The 24,128-nt window shown below is 47.0% G+C and overlaps 1 protein-coding gene across 2 annotated transcripts in view; it reads left to right on the top strand.

Annotated features, from left to right (window-relative positions):
* Positions 1–24,128, top strand: part of RASSF2 (Ras association domain family member 2) — a 47,037-nt gene that overhangs the window by 4,560 nt on the left and 18,349 nt on the right. For both annotated transcript variants that reach the window (XM_045006098.1, XM_045006099.1), the window contains exons 2-5: positions 10,058–10,148; positions 14,412–14,487; positions 15,661–15,812; positions 20,525–20,613. In XM_045006098.1, the coding sequence (XP_044862033.1) occupies positions 10,090–10,148; positions 14,412–14,487; positions 15,661–15,812; positions 20,525–20,613 (376 nt within the window). In that variant the 5' untranslated portion in view covers positions 10,058–10,089. The remainder of the gene's footprint in view (positions 1–10,057; positions 10,149–14,411; positions 14,488–15,660; positions 15,813–20,524; positions 20,614–24,128) is intronic.

Raw genomic sequence — 24,128 nt, 5'->3', positions numbered from 1 at the left:
AGAAATTCTGCAGTCTGTGTGGTATGAGAGGTCAGAGTAGATCATAATGGTCCCTTGAAGCTTTAAAATCTATTTATATATAGTCCTGACTCTGTCCTGTGCACTAGCCACTACATCCTGCTCTGTCCACAAATGTGTTGATCTCAGCCGTCCCCTTGCCTAGATCAGAGGCATCTTGTTTAGCCAGCGTTTATAAAAATAAAAGAATTGTTGCAGGTAATGCAATTCTACCTATGTATTGCTTGGTAGGGACAGCCTCTGGGATTCCTTGCTGGAGTTTTCTGTTGGCAGCGTCTGCTCAAAGCTTTTAGTATCAGATCTGACTCCCTTTTAATAACTCAAACTCATGGCATCTCTTGCTGCACCAGTCTTCATCGGTTCCTGTGTCTCCTTTGTCCCATCTACTCCTACACCATACAGGTTTTCTTTATACCTGCGAGTAAGGACATGGCGTGTGTAACAGCGTGAAAGTGACCCATACTTGTCATCTTTGCGCACTTCAGTTGCTCTTTCAGAACGCTCCATGCTGCTCCGGTGCCATCCCGGTGGCCTGTCAAACGGTGTTAAAGGGAGATGAGCAGAAAGGCCATTTGACTCGATGATGCAGCAGCCATAAAGTGGTGGAGCAAATCAGGCTTCGTGTAGGGTGCCGAGCATTCTTTCTGGCCATTGGGACTAAAGTCAGGTTTAACATCTGATATGTGTGTGTAACCCTAGACTAGAGTGAAGCTCCTTATGTAGTAATTATATAGCATAAGGGGAGGGGGGCATTCTTAACATGGGCCTTTCGGTGCTACAATAATAGATGTTGTTAATAAAATCATCCTTTACCAGGCTTTGTTCTTCGTTGGCAGAGGGATTGACTCCTTGACTTCCTAGGTTTCTTCCTTAAGTTTCTGTGATCCTAAAACCTTGGTAAGATAGAAAATCATCTGATTCATTCCCCCCCCCCACTCTCTCTCTCTGAGACCTATAGCAACAGTCATTTCTATTGCTTTTGTTTGAATTCCCCAAATGCCACTGTAGTTACTATGGGCTTGCGCCACAAAAGGACTCAAAATTCCCAAGTGCCACTTCAATTGCTAGGCCACAGGGTGAGACAGTACTCCTGAGCAGGTCTAAATAAGAGCCTTTTTGCTGCACCGCTTGGGGGTTGTTTTGTGCATTGACATGTCGTACTTGTCAGGTATTGATCTTGTTTGTATTGAGCTGCTCAGACCATCTCTCCGTGGCAGAGAGAATGGTGGCCTATCAAAGATCTCATGTTTGTATTGTGGGTACTGGAAGTACTGGGTCACTTCTGTGGGTGAGCTCTGGTATTTATAATTTTTAAAAGGAGATCAAAATATTCTTACATATCAAGGAAAGTAAGTCTTGCCTTGGGCTTGGCAGTCTGACACTGACAGCCTCACACCCCTTTCTAGAAACCCTGCATGAGGAACCTTGAATCTGCACAGCAGACCCCAAAAAAGAGAAGAACTGGCAGCTTTTCATCTTGCTTAGGAAATGGAGATGGTGACAGAGATGAGGGTGTCAGAGAAGGTTTAAGCAGCTTGTCACTTCAGATCTAGCAGCCGGTTGATAAACAGGAAGTTGGAGCTCAATCAAAAGCAAATCTTCCGTCTGAGAAACCGAAGGCACTCTGGCAAGGCAGCTGCACCAGCTCTAAGTTGTTTTTGCAGAGGGAGGGCTCTTCCCAGGCATCAACATTTTTTAATCATAAGGCAGGCAAAATACATAAGCATAAGCCCATTTACCGTCTAGAAATTCATCCAAAATGTAACTTTCAAGGGAAACCAGAGGTTTGGGCTCTCCCTCTCCGGTTGTAGATAAATAAACACCATGTGGCTCAGCTTGGAGACCATAAAAACTAAGCACGTCTGCAATTGAGATCTCCGCAAACTTTTTTCCAAGAACCATTTTTTGTGAGGATGTCCTTGGCCTTAATTTCTCCTCCTTTACCTTGACTGCTGCACTCCACTCCAGAGACAGCTGCATTTTATTATTTCTGTTTTACGTATGTCTTCAAACCTTTTAAATTGCAACTACAGTCAGGGCTGGCTCCAGACCCATGCGCACCAAGCGCGCGCTTGGGGCGGCATTTTGCCGGCAGGGCGGCAGGTGGGTCCGGCGGACCTTCTGCAGTCATGCCTGCGGGAGGTCCACCGGAGCCGCAGGACCAGTGGACCTCCCGCAGGCACGACTGAGGAGGGTCCGCTAGTACCGCGGCTTCAGTGGACCTCCCGCAGGCACGACTGCGGAGGGTCCGCTAGTACCGCGGCTTCAGTGGACCTCCCGCAGGCACGACTGCGGAGGGTCCGCTGGTCCCGCGGCTCGGGTGGACCTCCCGCAGGCATGCCAGCAGATGCTCCACCGGAGCCGCGGGACCAGCAGAACCTTCGCAGGCACGTCTGCAAGAGGTCCCCTGGAGCCGCGGGACCAGCGACCGGCAGTGCGCCCCCCGCGGCGCGCCGCCCTCTTGGGGTGGCGGGATTCCTAGAGCCACCCCTGCCTACAGTAGCCACATGGTGCTCCAGGCACCTACTGCCTAAATTAAAACTTGCAACATGAGCATAAACAAAGGACTATCCATAAATATATCCTCTGCTCCTATCCTCCTTAACACAGACGTGTGTGTGTATGTGTGTGTGTGTGAGAGAGAGAGAGAGAGAGAGAGTGAGTGTACAGCACGTCAGGAATGCTAATAAATCTGGGCTCCACCAGACCAAGATAGGTAGTTCCAAAATCAAAAGGTGCTGAAGCTGGGGGCGCTGTGCACCCCTTGGCTTGAAGTGGTTTCCAGTATATGTAAGGTTTGCAGTTTGGTTCCAGGGCTCTCAGCACTCCCACTGTACAAATTGTTCCAGCGCCCCTGCTCTAGTTTATGTTGAGGTTACTCCAGCTTGAGAGCCTTCGCTGATTTCAGCAGTGGCCCTGTGTTTGAAGGGTGCTGTATAAACTGCTCTGAGATCCCCTGGCACCTCTTGGCTTGGGCGTGCGGCTGCTAAGGAGCTTCAAGAATGCTCTTCACGTAGGCTTGGAAAGATTAGATTTTAGTCGTAAATGTTGACATCACCGTGCACACACAATCCGACACACACATTTCCATCGACTAATAATCCACATTTACAGATAAGCCGAGGAAGGAAAATGCTGCTTGAGAACTTAGCTGCATTTGATTTGAGGATATGTACTTTCTACATTTTGATGTGGTGTTGACTAGCTGTGTTTGAATGGTTATATAAAGCTTTAACTTTTTGAATCTCAGTGACTACTGTCATTCAATCTGTGAAAATTTAAATTGATGCAAATCTTAAAAGCCCGAAACCCATAATTTTGCACAACTGTGAGAATTTAAATCGGGGGAGGGGGGGAAATGCTTAAAAATAAATATTGTGTGTCAAAATAACATAGAAATCGAATTCTGCCAAGCCTATCTATGGGTATATTAAGACAAGTAGACCGCTAAGGGGTGTAAATGGATAGAGGCAAATTCCCCGGCTGATGCAAATTGTCATTGCTGCATTGGTTAGTTCAAAGTAAAAACCTCTAAGTTCCCCAGTATTTTTATAAAGTACTGAGGGCCAACAGGCTTGTTATCTCCACAGAACAGAAATATCAGTTTGGTTGCTTCTTTGCAGCTGTTTGTCGCAGCCAGTGCTTATCTCTGTAGCCTTTGGATAACTCTGATCCTGAGGAGAAGCCCTGAGGGGCATAATGCTGTGTGTGTTTTGAGGTGGCAAAGGAGTCTAAGAGTGTGTGACTCGGGTAATGTTTTTACATGGCACAAGTAACTGTGCAACTTTTTCTTCCTCTCTGTGGTAATTGCTTGGTGGTAACTTCCCCAACGGTTCCTAACTTTTGATGATGTTTCAGAATACTCTAGTCACGTAGCCTCGTGTTCCCTTAACGGACCCCTCTGAGGAAGGGAGATGGAGGGGTTGGTGTAAGGGCTTCTTGGTGGAGCTCTCTGTAGCAGAAGGTAATTGTTCCAGTAGCCTCGAGGTCCCAACCTAGATTTGGGTCCTGTAGTGTTAGGCTCTATATTGACTCTTAATAAGAGACAGTCCCTGCACCAAAGAGTGTGGGGTGTGACTTTTCAAAGGTGCCTAAGGGAGTTAGGTGCCTAACTCTGACAGATGCTTTAGAAAAAAATCTCCTCTTTAGAATTTAAATAGAGCAAATGGACAAAAGGTGGAAGAAAGCCAGTATTCTCGTTGTCTGAGGCCCACGGAGAGGAAGCGACTTGCCCACGGTCACCCAACAAGTCTGGCGGAGATGGGAATTGAATCAAGATCCTGTCAGCACCAGGCCAGGGTCTTAATTACATGAACACTGTCCATTCCTCTCAAAATAATCATAGAATCATAGAATATTAGGGTTGGAAGAGACCTCAGGAGGTCATCTAGTCAAGAGACTCCATCCTCAGGGAAGGTCAAATTGAGGTCGTACAAGGTGGCTGGAAGCTTTCCCAGGCAAGACATCTTGTTGAAAGGTTGATCTTCAGCCATACAGCTGCGAATCTTGGTTGTATGTATGTGTTTCAGCATCAGTCTGTGCATCTCGGATGCAGCCTTGTCGCCTCTTCTCGGCTCGCCTATCAGTCACCATCCCTCCGTCCCTGCTGTCTTTGTAATTGCAATTGCTCTTGTCTGAGAGATGGATGGATCCCACCCCTCCCCCACAGCAATGCCGTCTCTGCTCTGTTCCTCCCTTCTGAGCTCGCAGAGAATAAGACATAATTTCCTCATTTACGGGTTTCAGAGGGATTTTTCGCGCATCCTGGTTTCAGCTTGGCCTATGGATGCTCATCCATTCTGTTTGGATATCTATGCCGGCCGGCCGGCCTCATTACTTATACCACCCTGTTGCTTGGTCTTGAATTTTTGCTCTTGCAAAGAGGGCACGAGGAGCTGGTCGCTGGTTCTCTACCCGTGTTTCTGCTGAGCGTTCAGGGAGAAATGGGTGTATAAATGCATGGCAAGATCTTTCCTGTGAGTATGTTGTTTGTTTCTATAGCAATAATTCTGTCCACTTAATATCTTACAATTTCATATCACTCTTCATTCAGAGGTCACAGAAATTCTGGTGTGAAGGTCAGTGTTATCCCTGTTTTACTGATGGGGGCGGGGGAGAGAGAGAAGGGGAAGAAAGGTCCAAGTCAGTGGCTGTGCTGGGAATACGTCCCTTATCTCTGCAGAGGTCAATCTGTGGCCCATGGTCTTTGGCGAGCTGGCTGGAAAGGAGGCTGTTGAGATAGATGTCCAGGCTTTTCACTGAACAGCCTTGTCATGGGATCTCACCCCCACTTTGAGCTTGTGGGTTCAAAGATGGGGACCCGCAGGTATTCTCCCCCCACCCTAACCCTTAGGGTAGGATTCCTTCTCGCTGCCACCAGTCAGGTTAACGTGTCTGACGCACTGCCTGTCCCCCAAGCTTCCCCTGGGGAACCCAGATTCAAACCCCTTGAATCTCTGCACACAGGGAAGCAGCCCACTTCACCCCTCCCTCTCCTGCTCTCTCTCTGCTTGGAGACAACCCTTGTCTCCACAGAGTGGCGCCTAGCTTCCTTCCCCTGAATCCACAGGTAAGGAACTTAACCAAGTCCTGAACTTAAAAGAGTTTATTAAAAGAATAAAAGAAAGAAGAGAAAAAATACACAATCTCTATGAATCCAAGATAGACATTCATAGGGTCTAATCTTATTAATCCCTGGAGAAATTTCTCCCTTTTCCTCAGTACAAACAATACAGGCAAAATTACGAATAATCAATGCAAACACACAGAATTGCAGACACAGGATTCTTATATGCAATTACCCAGTTCTTCTAATACTCACTAGCTTGAATAGAAGAAATTAGTTCAGAGAAATGAGCAGACTTGGTTAAGCGTCTGGTCTGGTGTAGGTCCAGACGGCTAAGAACTCAGAACAAAGAACACAGAGACCCAAGTTCCCGCTCTCTGGGATTTTCAAATTCTTTTCCCTGATTGGTCCTTTGGTCAGGTGTTTCACCAGGTCTGTGTTAACCCTTTACAGGTAGACCTTAACCCTTAACTAACTACTTATGACAAGCCTGATGGCCTCTGAGAACTTCTATGAGTGAGGAAGAGCCTAGCTGCCTCTACTAGAAACTGTTATGTGATCCGGAACGGGCGGGGAATTGGTCCACAAGAGAATCTCTCTGTTAAGATGCGGACTGCACTAAGCACTATGACACTTTTCATCTGAGGATCTCTTTACGAGCACTGAACTTCTCCACACTCGAATGAGGTAGAGAAGTGCTGTTCTTGACTTCTGCCACTGATAAATCAGGATTTTTCCATTGTTTACCACCTCGGAGGTGAATAACATTGAGATCAGTTGTGAAGTTAATTAGTCAGATTACACAGGTACATTTCTGCCTATCAGAATGAGCATGTCTGTGGAACCAATCTAAAAAGGGGAGAGGAATGATACAAGACTCAGAGACCACAACACGGGTACTAAAACATTGAGAGGCAGTGTCGTCTAGTGGATAGACCACTGGACTTGGAGTTAGGAGACTTGGTTCTGTTCCCAGCTTTGCCACTGATCTCTTGTATGACCTTGGGCAAATTGTGTCTCTGTGCCTCAGTTTCCCCTCCCATCCTTGTCTATCTAAACGGTGTGCTGGAACTGGTTTTAGTTCCTATCTCTGCCACAGATTTACTGTGTGATCTTAATTTCTCTGTGCCTAAGTCTCCCCATCTGTAAACTGGAGACAATACTACTTTTCCCCAACTTTTAGACTGTAAAAGTTCTTCAGGGCAAGCACGGTCTTTGCTACGTGTGGGTACGTTAGCTAACACAATGGGACCCCGATCACAGCTGCGACTTGTAGGGCTATGTCAGTACTAATAGTAATAATTGTCCTGAGTTCATATTGTGGCAGTCTAAACCTGGCTCGTGTTTGCCTGAGCAGTAACACACCTCTGGTCAATAGTAATGTTTGTTAGAGCCTCCAGTGAAAAAAGAGTGTTTCCTTCTAATTTTTCTAAGTGAACATTGCCTGCCTCCCTCCAGCTTAACCTAACTATTTCAGCCTTGCTGAGGTGGTTGTGAAACTCAGTAGCATAAGCTAGGAAATGACAAGTCGAGTCAGTCTTTCCGTCGTTAGTTGCGTTATTATTTTGCGTTTCTGTTCTCCTTTTTCAGGACAATGCCCCATGTTAGCTGTAGCTTTGAATTTCCTGCCCTTTGTCTGCTTGTGTCTCACGCTTGCTGTTGCTGGGTTTAAATATAGGCTTTTGTGCTTGGGCCGCTGCTGGATTTAGAAGCATGGAGTTGGAATGTAACTGCAGTTTTGATCAGGGTTGTGCCAGTGGGGGGTGGGTGGGAGAGGGTAGCCTAACTGTGGCCCAGGAGAACTGGGAGCAGGGATTTCTGACCCTGTCATAGGCTCCCATGTGACTGCAGGCAAGTTACCTCATTGTGCTTTCATTTCCCCTTCTGTAAAATATCCACTTCCTTGAGGTGTGAAGCGAACTACCTTATTTGCGTGAAGGGCTTTGAGGTCCTGGAACGACTTCCCTGTGCAGTAGTGCTGGGAAATACACTCCAGACCTTGCTACCACCGCGTGGATCTACCATCGACTTCAGTGTGATACTGAGCTACAAGACCCTGTATCTTTAACTTAACACGTGGGCCCTTCTCTTCAAGCCGAAGAGAAGGACTGAGCAATTTCCTTAGGAAATGAATAACAATAATACCTGGATCTCAGAGTGCTTCTCATCCGCAGAGTTCAAAGCACTTTACAAAGGAGGTCAATAATAGTATTGCCATTGTACAGCTGAGGAAAGTGCGTGTGTGTTGTGTATAAAGGGGTGGATATTTTTGGCATGAAATCTCTGGGTCCCCTTGTACTAGACACTTCACAAACACGTAATGAAGAAACGTGCCTTGAAAAGCGCACATCTTTCAAAATAATGCAATGATTTCTAATTATTTGTTAAGTAATTGAAGTGAGAGTTTAAGTAAAAAATTTTACAAGCACCTGAGTGAGTTAGGAGCCTCAGTTATGTTTTCCAACATGCCTAAAGCTCTTGGGTGTCTTGGAAAACTTTACCCAACATCTCATTTTAGTTATGCTTCGTAGCTCCCAATAAATAAATAAAAACTGACAATTTCATGTGGGGACACTTCAGAGGTAAAAAAAATGAATTTTTTTTTTTGCATGTGTGCATGACTTTTTTTTGGCAAGTGTCTGTCTCCACATCTAAACCCATGTGATTGCAATGAATAAATAAATCATTGGACCTCAATTTAAAAATCAACTTTGGTGGCAAGGCCATTCTGAAAGTTGAAAGTTTATAAAATGTAGGGCGTTTTTTTAGGGGAGTGAAATCAGGCTGAAAACAAAACATGATTTTTTTTCCCCCCAAGTGTATATGGGGGAAATAGGCGGTTCTTTGTGTGTGAAATGGTGGTGTTCCCTTGCAACTGAAACGAAAGGCAGGACCCAAAATGTTCAGGTGGTCGAGTGTTTCGTGTGAAATATTCACAACAGCTTGACTGGGGCCCCAGCTGATCAAAGACAGTGTGACTTTCCACTGGGAAATTCAAACAAGCTTCTCCTTAGAAGCAGGTTCAAATATGATGGCTGGGGATTTTTGGTGTCGATACATCCGGGGGTTGGGGGGGAATGCATGTCACCTCGGGCTGCTGGTGATTGGTCAAAGGAGAGTCTTGTGTTCAGGCCAGCTGTCTTTGTATTTGTTTTTTAAGCTGGTTATTTATCATTTTCCCTACTGGGTTCAACCAAAATATCTCTCCTGATACAGTGGAGTCAAAAAGCATGTTCCAAACTTTCTTCCTATCTGTAGAATCCAAGGTTGCCTGGCCACCAGTCTTCCTTTAGAAACACCACTGAACTGGATGGAGGTTTCCGTGTCTGTTGCAGCCATTCTCAAAACAATAAAAGGTATCCTAAGTTGGATCCTGATAACGAGTGGTAGGATGGAGGGGAACCTTACTGTGAGCAGGGGTGGGTGAGAACTGACCCAAATTGGAATCTGATCCGAATGATAAATAGTTCTCCTTCCCGCCACTCCCATCCTATTTGCACCTGTGGGAATCCAGGGAGTGGAAGTTTCAACATACCTTCAGAGGTGCCCCTGGCATTTCCAGCCCAGAAAGTAACTGGCAGCTCCGGGTAACTGATCAGAGCCTGTTAGACTTAAGAGATGTTCCTTCGAACGAACCGTTGGATGTGTGGGTTAAACATGATTATCATTATTGATGCAGTAGCACCTAGGAGGGACTGTACAAACACAGCACAATAAAATGGTCATTGCCCTAACCTTCAACAAGTATCCATCAGCAGAAGGTGAGAGATCAGGACTCCTGGGTTCTATTTCTGCCTCTGCCAAAAGGCTCGCTGTGCGACCTGCTGCAAGTCAGTGAGTGTTTGTTTTTATGATCGCACCTAAAGTCCCCAGCGCTCCAGGTGCCGTACATAAAGTAAGAACAGCCCAGAAGTGCTTAGAACCTGAATAGATGAGAGAGAGGATAATTCTCCTCATTCACAGATGAGAAACTGAGGCACAGAGAGTAAGTGAATTGCTTGAGCTCACACGGGGAGTTTGCAGTAGAGCTGGGGCTTGAAACCAGAACACTAGAGTCCAAGTGCAGTGTCTTCATCTCCTCATCTGTAAAACTGGTATAATATCCACCTCTTTAACTTATCAATACCTTCCTATCTGAAAAGGGCTTGGGTGGAAGGGTACAATAGAAATACAAAGTATTCTATTAATTGTGTCTCCCTAGGTCGGCTTACTGTGGTGCACTTGCAGTGATTCTCGTTACTTTCCCCTCACTTGACTTTTCACATTTCTGCTTTTAGGTCCATCATTTGAATTGGAACTTTCTATTTTGCTGTCTGATGTGGCTGACAGATGGATTCAAAGCTCTGAAGTCAGTGGAAAAACTCCCGCTGAGTCAACTGGGCTTTGGATCCGGCCCAGCCTTTACATATCAAGATGGAAATGATGCAGTGATTAATGCGAATTTCTCTTGTATCTTCCCCCTCCACAAATCAGATCTCTGCTCCTAATGAAAGAAGATTGTGAGGATGGATTACTGCAGCCAGTCATCCTTAGTCCCCTGTGGAAAAGACAAATACATTTCAAAGTAAGATTGCAACCAGAGCTTAACGCAGAAATATTTTTGGTATTATGATTTATTTATGAAAGGCCCTGGTGATTGGTGGAGGAGGGGCAGATGCAGACACACAAAGAACTTAAAGCTGTGGATAGAGGTGGAAGGGGAGGTGATCTCTCTAGCAATTGATGATGCAAAGCATGGAAATATCCACAGAGGAGCCTTGTGGGGGAATAGTAACATTCCATGGCTGAGAAATCATTGAATGGGTTGCAGCCAAGGAGATGAGGATGGAAAGATACTGGTTACTACCCTAGCCCCCTAGGTAGGAATAAGCTATAATAACGTATCAGTAGAATTACATTGGTAAGAAAAGGAAAAAAAATCATACCCCTAACCGGAATAGTTACCCTGAAACAAAACTTGTGTAGACCAGGCCCAAATCTCTGCATGTGCCTTAGGCTAAGGTGCCCCCAAATCACTGGACAAGTGTTTTGGGAAATTTTTGGCTGTAGTCTGTCTGTCTGCCTCAATTTTTCCATCTGTAAAATAGAAATGGTGATAATTATTGTGACAGGGTCAGGCCAGATGGCTACAGGAGAGTGATCGAAAGCAGATATATTAGCCCCAGGTTAAGTAGTTTCCCTGGGTAAGGTAACAGGGAAGGTTCCAGAACTATCAGGAATTTTCTGGAAACAGTTAAGGCAGACAGGCTGATTAGAACACCTGCAGCCAATCAAGAAGCTGCTAGAATCAATTAAGGCAGGCTAATCAGGGCACCTGGGTTTAAAAAGGCGCTCACTTCAGTTTGTGGTGCATGTGTGAGGAGCTGGGAGCAAGAGGCGCAAAGAGCTGAGACGGAGAAGGAGAGGGAGAAGGTGTGCTGCTGGAGGACTAAGGAGTACAAGCGTTATCAGACACCAGGAGGAAGGTCCTGTGGTGAGGATAAAGAAGGTGTTTGGAGGAGGCCATGGGGAAGTAGCCCAGGGAGTTGTAGCTGTCACGCAGCTGTTACAGGAGGCACTATAGACAGCTGTGATCCACAGGGCCCTGGGCTGGAACCCGGAGTAGAGGGCGGGCCCGGGTTCCCCGCAAACCTCCCAACTCCTGATCAGACGCAGGAGGAGTTGACCTGGACTGTGGGTTCCACCAGAGGGGGAGATCTCTGAGGTGAGCAAATCCGCCAATAAGCGCAGGACCCACCAAGGTAGAGGACGAACTTTGTCACATTATGTATATTTATAAAAACATTGCCCGAGCATGCAGGGATGTAATCAAGAAGGCCAAAGCACAGTTGGAGTTGCAGCTAGCAAGGGATGCAAAGGGTAACAAGAAGGGTTTCTACAGGTATGTTAGCAACAAGAAGGTGGTTAGGGAAAGTGTGAGACCCTTACTGAATGGGGGAGGCAACCTAGTGACAGGTAGGAGCGAGGGGGTAGTGAAGCACTGGAAGGGTTACCTAGGGACTGGTGGAATCTCCTTCCTTAGAGGTTTTTAAGGCCCGGCTTGACAAAGCCCTGGCTGGGATGATTTAGTTGGGGTTGGTCCTGCTTTGAGCAGGGGGTTGGACTAGATGACCTCCTGAGGTCTCTTCCAACCCTGATATTCTATGATTCTAATTCCCCCATCTTTGCAGAGTTTGACACCTCCGAATTGGAAGTGTTGTGCAAATGCTAGGTGTCCGTCCTATGGTATTTTAATAGAAACGTTACCAAGGTGATACCTAATAGTCCAGTGATTGGGCAATTTGTGAGATGCCTGGTTGGATGGATCAGACGTTTAGTGACTTTTGCATGGGAACAAAGTTATTCCCATGCTGGGGGAAAAAAAACAAAAACGCCCCTAGAGGTCAGGAAAATACTGCACCTGCCACACTCCGGGCCAAACCGACCAATGTGCTTTGCTGCTTTGCATTGTCAGAGTAGTGCCAAACAGGCAAAGCTACCCAGAGGATCAGGCCCTAGAGCCCTGATTCTTAAACATATTTATGTTCCTAACCTCCATTGAAATCAATGGGACTTAGGTGCCTAAACACCTTTAAGGATCTGGACCTGTGTACCTATGCTAGGTCTCTCTTTTCCCTCCCCTCCTCCCATTCAGTATCTACAACAGTGGTGCTGTTTAAACTGTAAGATGGGAGGCTGGTGCAGTGAATAGACATCAGAAACGTGTTGTGATGGGGGCTGTTTTATTATTTTGACAATAAATGCAGTACAAAGTCAAGTGACTGTGTTCCCTAAGCCGCTTGTCTTGCAGCCTTGAAGTCTGCTTCATCAAGGTCAGTCTGTCTGAGTTTTTTGTTGCAGTGGGTTTTTTTGATCATTGGAAGAAAGGCCTCTTGTGAAGCCCAGACAGCGTTCCTCAGGGCAGTGTTGGCTGTCAGGACACAGTAGTTGTGGCTGCGCACTCCTTACGCTTGACTGGAAGATGCAATAAACAAACATTGATGGCCCCCATATTTGGGGTGTGTGCTTAGAGTGGTGCAAAATCATTTCCCATCTGTAGGGCTGATATGTTGATGCACCCTGCAGATTGTTTTTTGAAGGGCTTATGGAAACAAAATAGGAAGTGATCACTGGGCCTCTAGGAAGTGGTTCCAGTTCTCTGGGTGTCAGTTTTTCCGCATTTCCAGATGTGCAGCCGGCAGCACAGAGTGGCACAATGTATTACTTGTCCCATGGTCTCCTAGCCGTCTGAGAATTGAAACAAGGTGCCCTGACTTTCAGCGCCTGATTTAGCTGCTGGAGACCCCCTGCATTGGGGACTTGCTCCCCTAACATATCTAGCGAGTGCCTTAGAGTATTCAGGAATCTTTCCCCACCCCCAATTTCCACTTGCTTCTCTAATTTGTTACTCCTGTTAATTAAGGAGTGGATCCTCACTTGGTAAAGGGGCTGGGCCTTATTATTGAGTGTGTAGAGATCACTCATGGTTCCTCCAAGCATCTGGCTTTCGAAAGGCCCATAAACTACTGCAAGGGAGAGAGACACTTGGACACACCACACATGCAGAAACACCTGCGTGTTCCAGGGAGGAAGGATGGTCCTGTGGTTAAGATCCTGGACCAGGACTCAGAAGTTCTGCACTTTGTTCTTGGGTTTATCGAAGACTGTCTTGGTCAAATCAGTTAATTGCTCAGGGCTGCACTTTGCCTTCTTTGTGGCTAATACTCTCTGCCCCAGTCATGTCTGTTTAGAACAGGGACAGTCTCTGACTCTCTGTGGGATGGGTGAGTGAGAGAGAATCTAGGTGCTGCAATAATGGTCACCAGCTCCAGATTCCAGGTTACTACTCAGTAACTGCCTGGGAAGAATCCCTACTGGAAAGCATGGGCGACCCGGCACTCATTGGTAACAAGGACTGTGCTCTGTTAAGGTCCATCACGGCAGGCCGAGCTAGGGGGGAGGAGAAGGAAAGGACGTCTATGCGTACAGGGGTAAGGGTGGGGAGTCCTGTGTATGTCAGCCTGTCCTTGCTGCCAGCCCTATATCTGGAGTAGTAGGAGTTACACAGAGGCCTCATGCATCCTTAAGGAGCAGTGAGTTCCGCTCTCCAGATGGCAGCTATTGTGCACCACGTCACGAAGGTTGGGAAGAGGGTCTCTCTCTGTTTCCACCTCGGCATGCTTGTGCTTTTCCCCAACACACCCCTTTTCCGTGAAGTGCGAGTGGAAGCCGAGGCAGGGAATGACCAAGGTCTGGTCTCATAGCCCTCAGTCGTTGAATGCAAGCTCTGGATATGGCTGGATTAAGCCATCAGTACTACGAACCCACACCGAGGGCCTCGTCTCCCACAGTCAGGAGATCCCATGAGAATCTCCGCTTTCATATCTAAGAGAAGATGTTTTTCCATGCCCTGCCATTGTAAGGAAAAGCTTGAAAGAGCGACACGAGCATAACCACTGCAGTGACTCCTGCTGCAGCCAGTCTCCTGTGCAGATCCCGGGGCTGTAGAAGTGGGGTACCCTGAGCCTGGCCAAGGAGAAGCAGTGGTAAATCCCTCAGCAGGGCATTAGATGGCTCTGCCGTGGGAAGCCTTCTCCTGCCGTCCCATGTAGAGGCAGGGCTGTGGGGTCATGAGGCGTTGTGCCTATGACTCGTTTGCCTTAATCCAGCCCTGGCTCTGGAAAGTCATTCCTGACTCCATCAAACCTGCTTCAGGTCAGCCCCTTCAGGTTACCATTTCAGGCGCTCTGATACCACAGGGCCCGGTGCAGCATAAGAACCTGACTTTCTCAGGCTTTGGTTCTTTCCTTGCGACTCCTTGCCTGCATTAATGTTGTTTATCTTCCAGAAACGAACTGCTGTTGCACTTGAAGACCTACAACTTGTATTATGAAGGTCAGAATTTGCAGCTCCGGCACAGAGAGGTGAGAAATCAATGAGTAACTATCGAGCAGCCTGGTCTTGTGACTTAGATGGAGGAGGCTGCGTGGAAAAATGAGACCGTCTGGGTCAATGCCCACCTTGGAGGTCAAAAAGTGACCGCTGGCAAAGCAAGCTGATGGCTGGTTATTATTGCAAGGAGGAGCGCTACAGCTGTGGGGTCATGAGTTCCTATTTTGTAGCTATTTTACGGAGGGAGACATAGAGATCCAATGGGCTCTCTCCTCTCCCACATGATCACCTTTCGGAATCAAAGGTGAATTTTGACACTCATTTAAATGGGAGTGGGATCCAGTTTCTTCCCGGGATTCAAAGGTTAAGGCTGGAATGGGAACACCATGATCCTCTAGACCAGCTTTTTATCAGTAATATCATTGTTCCTTAATGTTGCATGATTTAAGCCTGTTGCCCGTTGTGTGCTGTGGGATGCTTTTTGGAGTATCGAGTACACTGCTCCTGAGAGAAGGTGGGCTTTTAGTTAGAGCAGAAGGCTGGGAGTCAGGACTCCTGGGTTCTTTTCCTAACTCTGGGTGGGGAGCATAGTCTAGGCTTAGAACAGGGGATTTCTTATCTACACTGGAAAGTTGTATCTCACTAACTATACTGGTGTTGTTAAAGAGACACAACTACATTTACTGTGTGCAGCCGTATCTCCGTAAAGGTGTTTTCTACCAGTATACTTATTTCCATATGGGAAAGGGAATAAGCTATACCAGTAAAAAACCTCTCTATACTGGTGTAACTGCCTCCGTTCTAGGGCTTTTACCAGTATAACTACATTGGCTTACAAAAATCATGCCCCCATAGCAAAATATTACTCCTAAAACTTAAGTGTAGACCAGGCCTGGAGTCAGGACTCCTGGGTTCCGGTTTCAATGCTGCCCAATGGCATGATGTCACACAGTGAGTAAATCCAACACCACTAGGCTTTCCATTTCCCTGTTCATACCGTGGTGATGGAGATGATATGGCCTGTCTCTCACATTGTGAGGCTTTGTTAGTGATGATCAAGTGTTCGGAGAGCTTGGGGGGGTGGGGGAGAGTGGGGGGCAGGATGGCAGGGCTGGGTGTTTAGATCTGCCTTGCCGAGGAGGAGAGGGCTCTGGCCAAGATACCGCTCTGAGATGTTGACGTGTGTCTTTGTGTTTGCTGCCCAGGAGGAAGGCGAGTTTATCGTTGAGGGTTTGCTGAACATCTCCTGGGGCTTGCGCAGGCCCATCCGGCTGCAGATGCAGGATGACAACCAGCGGATCCGGCCTCCTCCTTCCTCCTCCTCTTGGCACTCTGGCTGCAACCTGGGTGCACAGGGGTCAGTAGATGGTCCGCTCTGCCTAGGGAGGAAGCTGTTGTTAGAACTCCTGGGCATGGATTCATTGTCTTGGTAGAGACATCCATGGGTGTCTGCTAGACTGCACACATGCAACAGTGGGACCCAACATGCAGCTCCAGAAACAGGCCAATGGGGTTCTCCTCTCTACTGAGGTTGAATTAGGGCTTATTGCCAGTGTCATCTGCAGTCACTGGGGGAGAGTGTTGCAATGCCTGACATGGAGAATTGAGTGATGTGTGCATTATTACTTGTATTGCAGTAGCGCCTAGAGGCCACAACCAGGAGCACAGCCCCATTATGCTAGGTGCTGTACAAATACATAGGAAGACATGCTCTTCCCTGAAGAGCTTACATGCTAAATAGGGTGGGAGGGGAAACTGAGGCATGGGGTGATGAAGTGACTTACGCGAGGTCACACAACGGGTCAGTGGCAGAGCCAGGAACAGAACCCAGGTTTCCCAAGTCCTATTCCGGTGCCCTCTCCACTAGGCCACACTGCCACCCTACTGGTTGCCTTCAGCTTACAACCGTGTGCTAAGCTCTTCCCATCTGAGCTGGTCAACGCTACGGTGATGGTTTGTACAGCCCTGTGCGGGGAGATTGGGGAACTTCTGTAGCCCTGCTGCTGCTGAGGAGAATCTGGTCAGTTGGCTCATTGCTGAATAGACCAGCGCTACTGGTGTAGGCAGTTGCTGGTGCTCAAAACCTCAGTACATCTAAGGTGAGCTTTTCACATTTCCTGCCATCTTGCCCGAGAGGCTTTCTTTTGCCTTGCCTAATAAAGCTGCTGTCTGCAGCCACTAAGTCCTTACTCCTGTAATGGGCAGGTCCTGCTGAGGGCTCTACCAGTGCAGTCTGCTTATTTTAGAGAACCAGTTGGATCATAGGAACTGAGACACCTGGGGCTTTCTTTCCCAGCTGTACCACTGACTTAGGTGACTTGTTCAACATCACACAACTCTTGCGTGCTTCAATTTCCCATCTCTGAACTGGGAACCTCTTATAAAGCTATTGGAGATCTGTGGATGGAAAAAATCTCCTGTACAATTGCTGGTTGGCGGTATTAATTCTTCGTTGCCAGTTCGCAAACAAACATGAGAGACAGCCTGGTGAATTCCCATCTTGCAGTGCTGCTTTTTGTGTGCGTGTCATCTGGAAGGCAGTGAAAAGCAACCCGATCTACAACAGAAGCTAAGCTTGCTTCCATTTGCTGTAGCGTGAACTTTCCCCTGGTTCTATTTAGAGTCAGTGTATTTCACTGACTGGGTATTTTAACATATCCCGTAGGAGGTATTCTAACTTCTTGATTTGCCAATAGAATTATTTTCCTCGCTTGGCTCTTGCAACTTCCCTACAAAGAGTATGTAACTTTAATACAGCTTTCTTCTCTCTGGCCCAGCTAGGGTGTGCCTTATGTTCCCACCATCAGATCTGGCTGTTGGCTCAGTTTCTGTGCAGATTGGATAGTTCAGCTAACCCAAAAACTACATTTCCAGAGTAAACAAAGTCAAAAATGGGGGAAAAATAGGACTCGCTGGGCAACAGTGGCTCGTGTTTACCTTGAAGGGCTAACGCAAGTTAAAACTACAACTGCCTTGTCCACGTTTTGTTTTGTTTAAATCACATGTTAAGATTTAACCTTTTTTTCCCCTAGTGAAGATGGGGCCTTGTCTTTTGCACCTTGCATTAACTGATTATCTCATGTTAATTGGCACTTGACATATTTGGAAAGACTAGTTTGGACGTTTTTCCATGAGTATGTTTTTAGCAAATATTTGGACTTTTACCCTAGACTAATCCTTCTTAACGCAAGGTACAAAAGTCCGGTGAAGACAAGGCAACAAAGAGCTGTCTCTGCTATGACAGAGACCCAAATGAAGCTCCGTGCAGGATTGGATAACAGCGCTTCCTTCAACTTAGCCAAATGCAAAATTATACACCATGGAACGCAGGCCAGACCTACAGAACAGTGGACTATATCCTGGAAAGCAGCGACTCTGAGGGAGCGTTAGGGGTCATACAGACAATACATGTCATTGAGGAGACAGACTGGAGTACTGCATCCTGTTCTGCTGTCAGCGTTCTGCAAAGGACATCAAAACAATTACAGAGGGTGCAGAACTAGCCACAACAATGATTTGAGGGCTGGAGAAGATTTCACAGTGAGAGACTTTGAGCTCGGTCTGATTAGCTTACCAGACTGAGCGGTGACTTGATACAGTGTAGAAACCACCGGGAGAAAATAGCCGGTATTAAAGGGCTCTTTCATTTAGTGGAGAAAGGCAGACCAAGAATGGTTGGAAGCTAAAACGAGACCCGTTCAAATTGGGAATAAGGCACCATTTTAAAGTTTTATATTTATTTATTTTTAAACAAACTACACAGAGAAGTGGTGGATTCCCTGTCTTTGTCTTTAACTCAAGACTCCATGCAGTTCTGGAAGATATGCTTTAGCCAAACACACGTTATGGGGTGAAACTGGGTGAAATATTAGGGGCTGTGATATACAGGAGATGAGACTAGATTATCTGATAGTCCCTTCTGGCCTTAAACTCTATGAAAATATCTATAAATGTGACCGGGAGAGAGGGATGGGAAAGTTAACTTTGCCTCCACCTAGGTGGTTTAGAATATCCCAGAAAGGAAATGAGTGCTAATGAGCCTCTTGCAAACAAATGAATTTAGTCTCCTAGCCCCTACTGTGAAATAAACCAGTATTGTCACTGCTTTACATCTTGGTAAACTGAGGCATGCGGAGATTATGCTGTCAGGCTGTGGCAGAGCTGGGAGAAGTCCCAGTTCACTGTCTTGAACTGTAAATCTCATCGGTCCTGTCTCCCTCTCCTCCCTTCCTGTCCTTATGATTTTTCCATCATTTCATTGTTGAGTGAAACCTCCTTATGTCTTATCTTGCATCATGCGACCGTTGGAATCATTGTGTTGCTTCACGGTACTTTCTTCACATCATTCTGGAATGACCACATTGTGTTTTATGACGTGGGGGAGGGAACCACTGTGGGTGTCATACAAACATATTCCATGGGATTGATCACTGAGGGAAAATTATCCTATATTTTGAAACATTTGATATAAGCCAGTATTTGTTATGAGATCCTCTCTTCAGCAGTGAAGCCCAACAAAGCTTACTGTTCAAAACATTCAACTTAAGTAAAGTTGGCTGGGGGGGAATAAAAGGGGAGGGGAATTTTGGGGGAAATTTAATTTTTATTTATTTATTTTTATTCCCCCTCCTCCCCCCCCCCCCAATATAAAAATCAGTTTGGATGAAAACCGTAGCTGGAAAATGTACATCCAGAACATTTCCACTGGCTGAGTAGTTTGATATTAAGAGCTGAGATGGGGACACGGTTATAGGGCATTAATCCTGCACAACACATTGTTTTTTGCTTTGCTATGTTATCAAAAGGCATCATTACATCTCCTTTAAATCTCCAGAAATGTGGCCAATCTCCTTTAGAAAGCCACCTGATCTTTCCAACTGCATAAAATCCTTGCTGATTTGCTGATATTACAGTTAATGAATTGGACTTGTCAAATGATAAACTTTTGATTGAACTAATAGATTGACTTTTACCATGACCAGTGCATTCCATTTATCTGTGTGTTAAGATGTGGGGCGCATTGAAAAACAATACTTAAAATCATCATGTAGGCACTGAATTCCATGGCATTTGGACACACTGTTGTGTTTTTTGCCATAGCATCTAGAGACCCAACCAGTCTACGCTGGGTACTGTATGGTCTCACAGTACAACAGTCCCTGCCCCAAAGAGCTTACAATTTTAATACACAAGAAATGGGCGGGGGAACAGAGAGAAGCGAGCTGTCCCACGTCATCCAGCAGGTTAGAGCCAGGAATAGAACCCAGTTTCCTGACTTCTAGCCCTGAACGTGATCTCCTGGACCCATTACCTCTGCATAGCTATTGAGAGCCGAATGTGACTTGGTGCAAGTGCCAGCTACTAAGAGGACTGAAGTCATGTGGTGGCATTGCACGTCACTGCAGAGGGGTGTACATTACCAGCAGTGTTTTAGCCAAGTTAAATCTGAGGGTCACTTCAACGTTCTCCCTAGTTATTAGACTTTGTGGGACTAAAAGCCTAAAATCTCTCTCTGCTGTAGTGTGGAGAAGTAAATAGCGTATTGAAAACTAGGGTGGCAGAAATTCTCTGCTACATCCGACAACGGACACTGTCTTTGAATTGCTTTACAGACTAATGGCAGTTGAAATGAAACCTAGCAAGCTTTTGCCTTGTCAAATAGGGAGCCCACTCTTGCCTGTGATCCAAAATTTCAGTCCCAACCTTCTTGGCTTCCAGTGTGTGCGTGTGCACGGGTGTATGTACCTCAGTCCGGTATAAAACTGGAAAGTATCCAGGGATGAAATTCACCCCTGTGTGGAGGGTCAGCAAAAGTGGGCTGGCCCTTTTGCACAAGGGCTGAATTTCCACCTTGCTTGTATTTGTGTAGGGTTATCTGGCCTGGCTACATACTCTGAGATACGAACCTTACTTGAACTTAACAAAACAAAACTAAAAAACCCCACTATCACACACCCATTAAATGAGGCACCCACATCTAACAGTCCATTATGTGTGAGAAAGTGAGCTTGGTGCATTGGCTGGTGACTTTGATCCTGTATTGTAACAGTATGTCTGTCTCTTCATTAGGTCTGCAGTGAAGCCAAGTATCATACCTGATATTCAGATTACAGATGTTGACACCGCTATGGATGCTGATGAGTCAGAGAGTGGAACAGGTGAGACCAGGATGGTGGGTTTGCTAACTAATCTGTTATATTTCAGTAGGCTATTCCAGTATAAACCAAAGGGGTGATGCCCCATGCCTAAAACCTTTTTGCTTTCTTTTATTCCAATCCCTTTGATTCAGTGGAATCACTCTGCCAGAATTATTCTTGCACGTGTCTTGCATGAAATGGTCTATCTATATTATAAGTAGCGATGCCTTTAGTTATGGTCGCCCAAGAATTTCCATCACGTTTAAACGGTGTACAGTAATTAAGACCCAGGGCCACACATTGAATAAAAAGGATAAGAAGAAACAATCAATAGCTGCTTGTTCAGTGAGCACTGTCCATCCTATGCATTGAATGAGTCAGGTTCCACTGGTTTGCCTATTCCTGTATCTTCCTCGCCAACCACTCTGGCCCTGTCGTGTTCAGATTCCCCGGGAAGGGAGTTGTTGCTATGTTAACCTGTTGAGTTCTTTAAGCCTAACCCAAAATATCCACCGCAGAAATCTTGGGGAGCACGTTAGTGTGGGACCACCGTGGCCTTTGCTGTTTGCCCAGAAGCTGTGCAGGTGTCATAGAAGCTACTTCGAAAGCCCAGAGTGAAACCCCAAAGGAAAGCAAGGATTGTTGAGTAACAATCTCCACTTGTCCCCATGCTTCCCTTTCCTTTGGCAGTCCCCTGCGCCCCTGGTGCCTGGGTTCCCCCCGCTTTCAAGAGGAAGAATAGGAGCCATTGTTTAGTAGCGTTACCATGGAGAAGTAAACATTTCTAAGAAGTTCCTCCCTCCCCCCCCCCCCCCCCCCCAGCTGCCTGTGCACACAGAGTTGTGTCTGAAGGGCCTTTCCTGTGTAAAGAGCAGAGGGAGGTTTGTCTCTGCTCCAGGCATGCTTTAGTATAGTAACCCTTTCCATGCTGGTGTTGTGCCGTCCTGTTGCCTTGAGCTCTGATCCTGCCTAATCTTCCACCCTAAGCAGGGTTAGGTTGGATTTTGCTTGGATGGGAGACTGCCCAAATGCTGTAGGGAATGGGGTTGTTCTTCACTAGGTGGTTGTTTATATTCCAGTTGGGATGAGAGGATGGGGAACTAGTCCCTGTTCTGAATAGAGGCACCGGGAAAGGATCTGACTGGCCAAGGTCTCTGTGGCAGAGCTGGGAATAGAATCCAGGTCTCCTTTCTCTGGATCCTATATCCTATTCCTGGGACCAAACTGCCCCCCGATGCTCCTTTTTGTGTCTTGGTGCTGAATGGGTGCCCCAATATGGTGTTAACAGGTGAGATGGTGCCAAAGCTGCCCTCTTGAGACAGAGAAACAGAAAACCAGATCATTTGGGATCAGTGAAGAGCCCCATGGCCTGTCTTCCAAGGGGGTGGATGGAGAAGTCCTGGGACAAGGCAATCTGTAATCAGTTTGCCTGTCTGGATCTCCCTGCAGTGCTGGCTGGCTGATCAGCTTCCCCTCCTTGACTGCTGTGCAGTGTCCCAAGACACTGTTAAGACCCACCATGTTGCTGTCTGGAGATGGCTGCTTTTCCACAGTAGATGAAGCCGTTCCTGTATATCCATGGCAATGTGCTTTGGGATCTGTTGGGAGGGAAAGTGCTACCTAAATGTTAATTCTCTAAAAGGCTAATGCACAGTTGGGAAATCTTCTCCATCGTGGGTAAGTAGCTCTCAGTGCGTTTAATGAGTGTGCCTGTCTTGGGACTCATTCTAAGGCCTTCTTTACCAGGGCAATCTGACTATATCAGAGGAAGCTGCATGTGGGTCTGTAAAAACAGGAAGTCTACATCCTTTCTGCGACGGCTCCCTTGTTAATGTAGCTTCATTCCATTATGTTCTTTCTCGGGGACTGGCTGGTGGGGTAGAGAGATGGAATTGTAATCTGGGTTGGGCCTGAAAGGGCAGTTGCAACCCTATGTGGTTTATATCGTGGCTTCTTATGGACGTGCCTTTTCACGGTTTCAGTTTGTCTTCCCACCGTGCCCTTAAGACTTCTGGCTGCTTTTCTGCTGGTACAGAAGTGGCGTCTGGCATTTGGGCGTTGGGAGCCACATGATCCCGACTCAGCTACTCGCTCACTCTGTGGCCAAGTCACTTGTCTGAGGTGCTGAGCACATGTAGCTCCCATTAGCAGTTCAGGTTGTAGGTGCTCAGAATCTCTGAAAGTAGGGCTCTGACCCTGTCTCCCTTAGCTTCCCAGTGCCTGATACGTCCCTCCCTGGCAGCTGTGTTGAGGGCCGACTGCCTGGTATGTGCAAGGCACTTGGAACATAGCAATCGCCCATCTCAGGGTTGGCTATTATTACTTGTCTGAAGTACCTTGAGAGGTGTCTTCTATTAATAGCGTGGCATTGCAAAAACCTTTATTGTGGTTGTCTAATAGGCCCATAAAACTGCTACATAATGTACATCTATGGCTCCTCATGAATGTTGGGTCACTGTTTCCTGTCTGTGTGGGGAATGGAACGTGCAAGAGATTCTGTTGGCACGGACGTGCTTTGAATTAAAAGAAAAAAACACAAAAAACTAAGTCCTAGCTCAAGTGGTTCATTAAAAATGGATGAACTGCTATTTCATTATAATCTGGATATGGGCCAGTTTTCATTCAGAGATGTTAAGTATTAGCTTGCGTCTCCTGTTCTCATTTTAAAAAAATCTTAAAATGTGACAAGACGAATAAGATGTTTAACTTCATAAAAGAGAGGCTGTAGCCAAGTAGTTGCATGGATTTACACTGCAATTGTGAATTAATAGCCTCCATCAATAAATGAGAGAGACAATATGGGTTAATATATAATCCAGCAGCTAAGATTATATTGCACTAGATCTAGTTGGTTTCAGGCTAAAAAATGCAGAACTTTGCATCACTTTAAACCAGGAGTGGGGGATCTTTTTTCTATCAGGGGCCGCTGGCCCACAGAAAAAATCAGTCGTGGGCACCACACAGCCCTGTGAGGGAGGTGGGGGCTGCGGAGGCTCGGGGCTTCCCCTAGGCTCCAGGCAGGGGATTGGGGTGTGGGAGGGCGTGAGAGCTCCGGTGTGGGGTCTGGGGTGGGGCATGGAATGAGGGGCTTGGGATGCAGGAGGGAGCTCTGGGTCAAGGCCAGGGGGTTTGGAGTGTGGGAGCAGGCTCAGGGCTGGAGGAGGAGGTGCGGGGTCTGGGAGGGAGTTGGGGTGTGGGAGGGGGTTCTGACCTGAGGCAGGGGGCTTGAGGTGCGGGCTCCGGCCAGGCAGTGCTTACCTCAGGCAGCTCCCCGATGGTGGCACAGCGGGGCTAAGGCAGGCTCCCTGCCTGCCCTGGCTCCACACTGCTCCCAGAAGTGGACGCCATGTCCGGCCCCTAGGCGGAGGGGCCAGGGGGCTCTGCACAGTGTGCGCTGCCTGCACCTGCACGCCCCGCCCCTGCAGCTCCCTTTGGCCACAAGTCCCAGGCAGTGGGAGCTGTGGTGCCGGCGCTGGGGGCAGGGGCAACACGTGGAGCTTCCCTGATCACCTCTGCGCCTAGGGGCCGCAGGGACA

The sequence above is a fragment of the Mauremys mutica genome, chromosome 2, assembly GCF_020497125.1.
Source record: "Mauremys mutica isolate MM-2020 ecotype Southern chromosome 2, ASM2049712v1, whole genome shotgun sequence".
NCBI lineage: Eukaryota > Metazoa > Chordata > Testudines > Geoemydidae > Mauremys > Mauremys mutica.
Note: the sequence above shows the minus strand (reverse complement) of the source record. Positions and strands in the feature narration are given on the sequence as shown.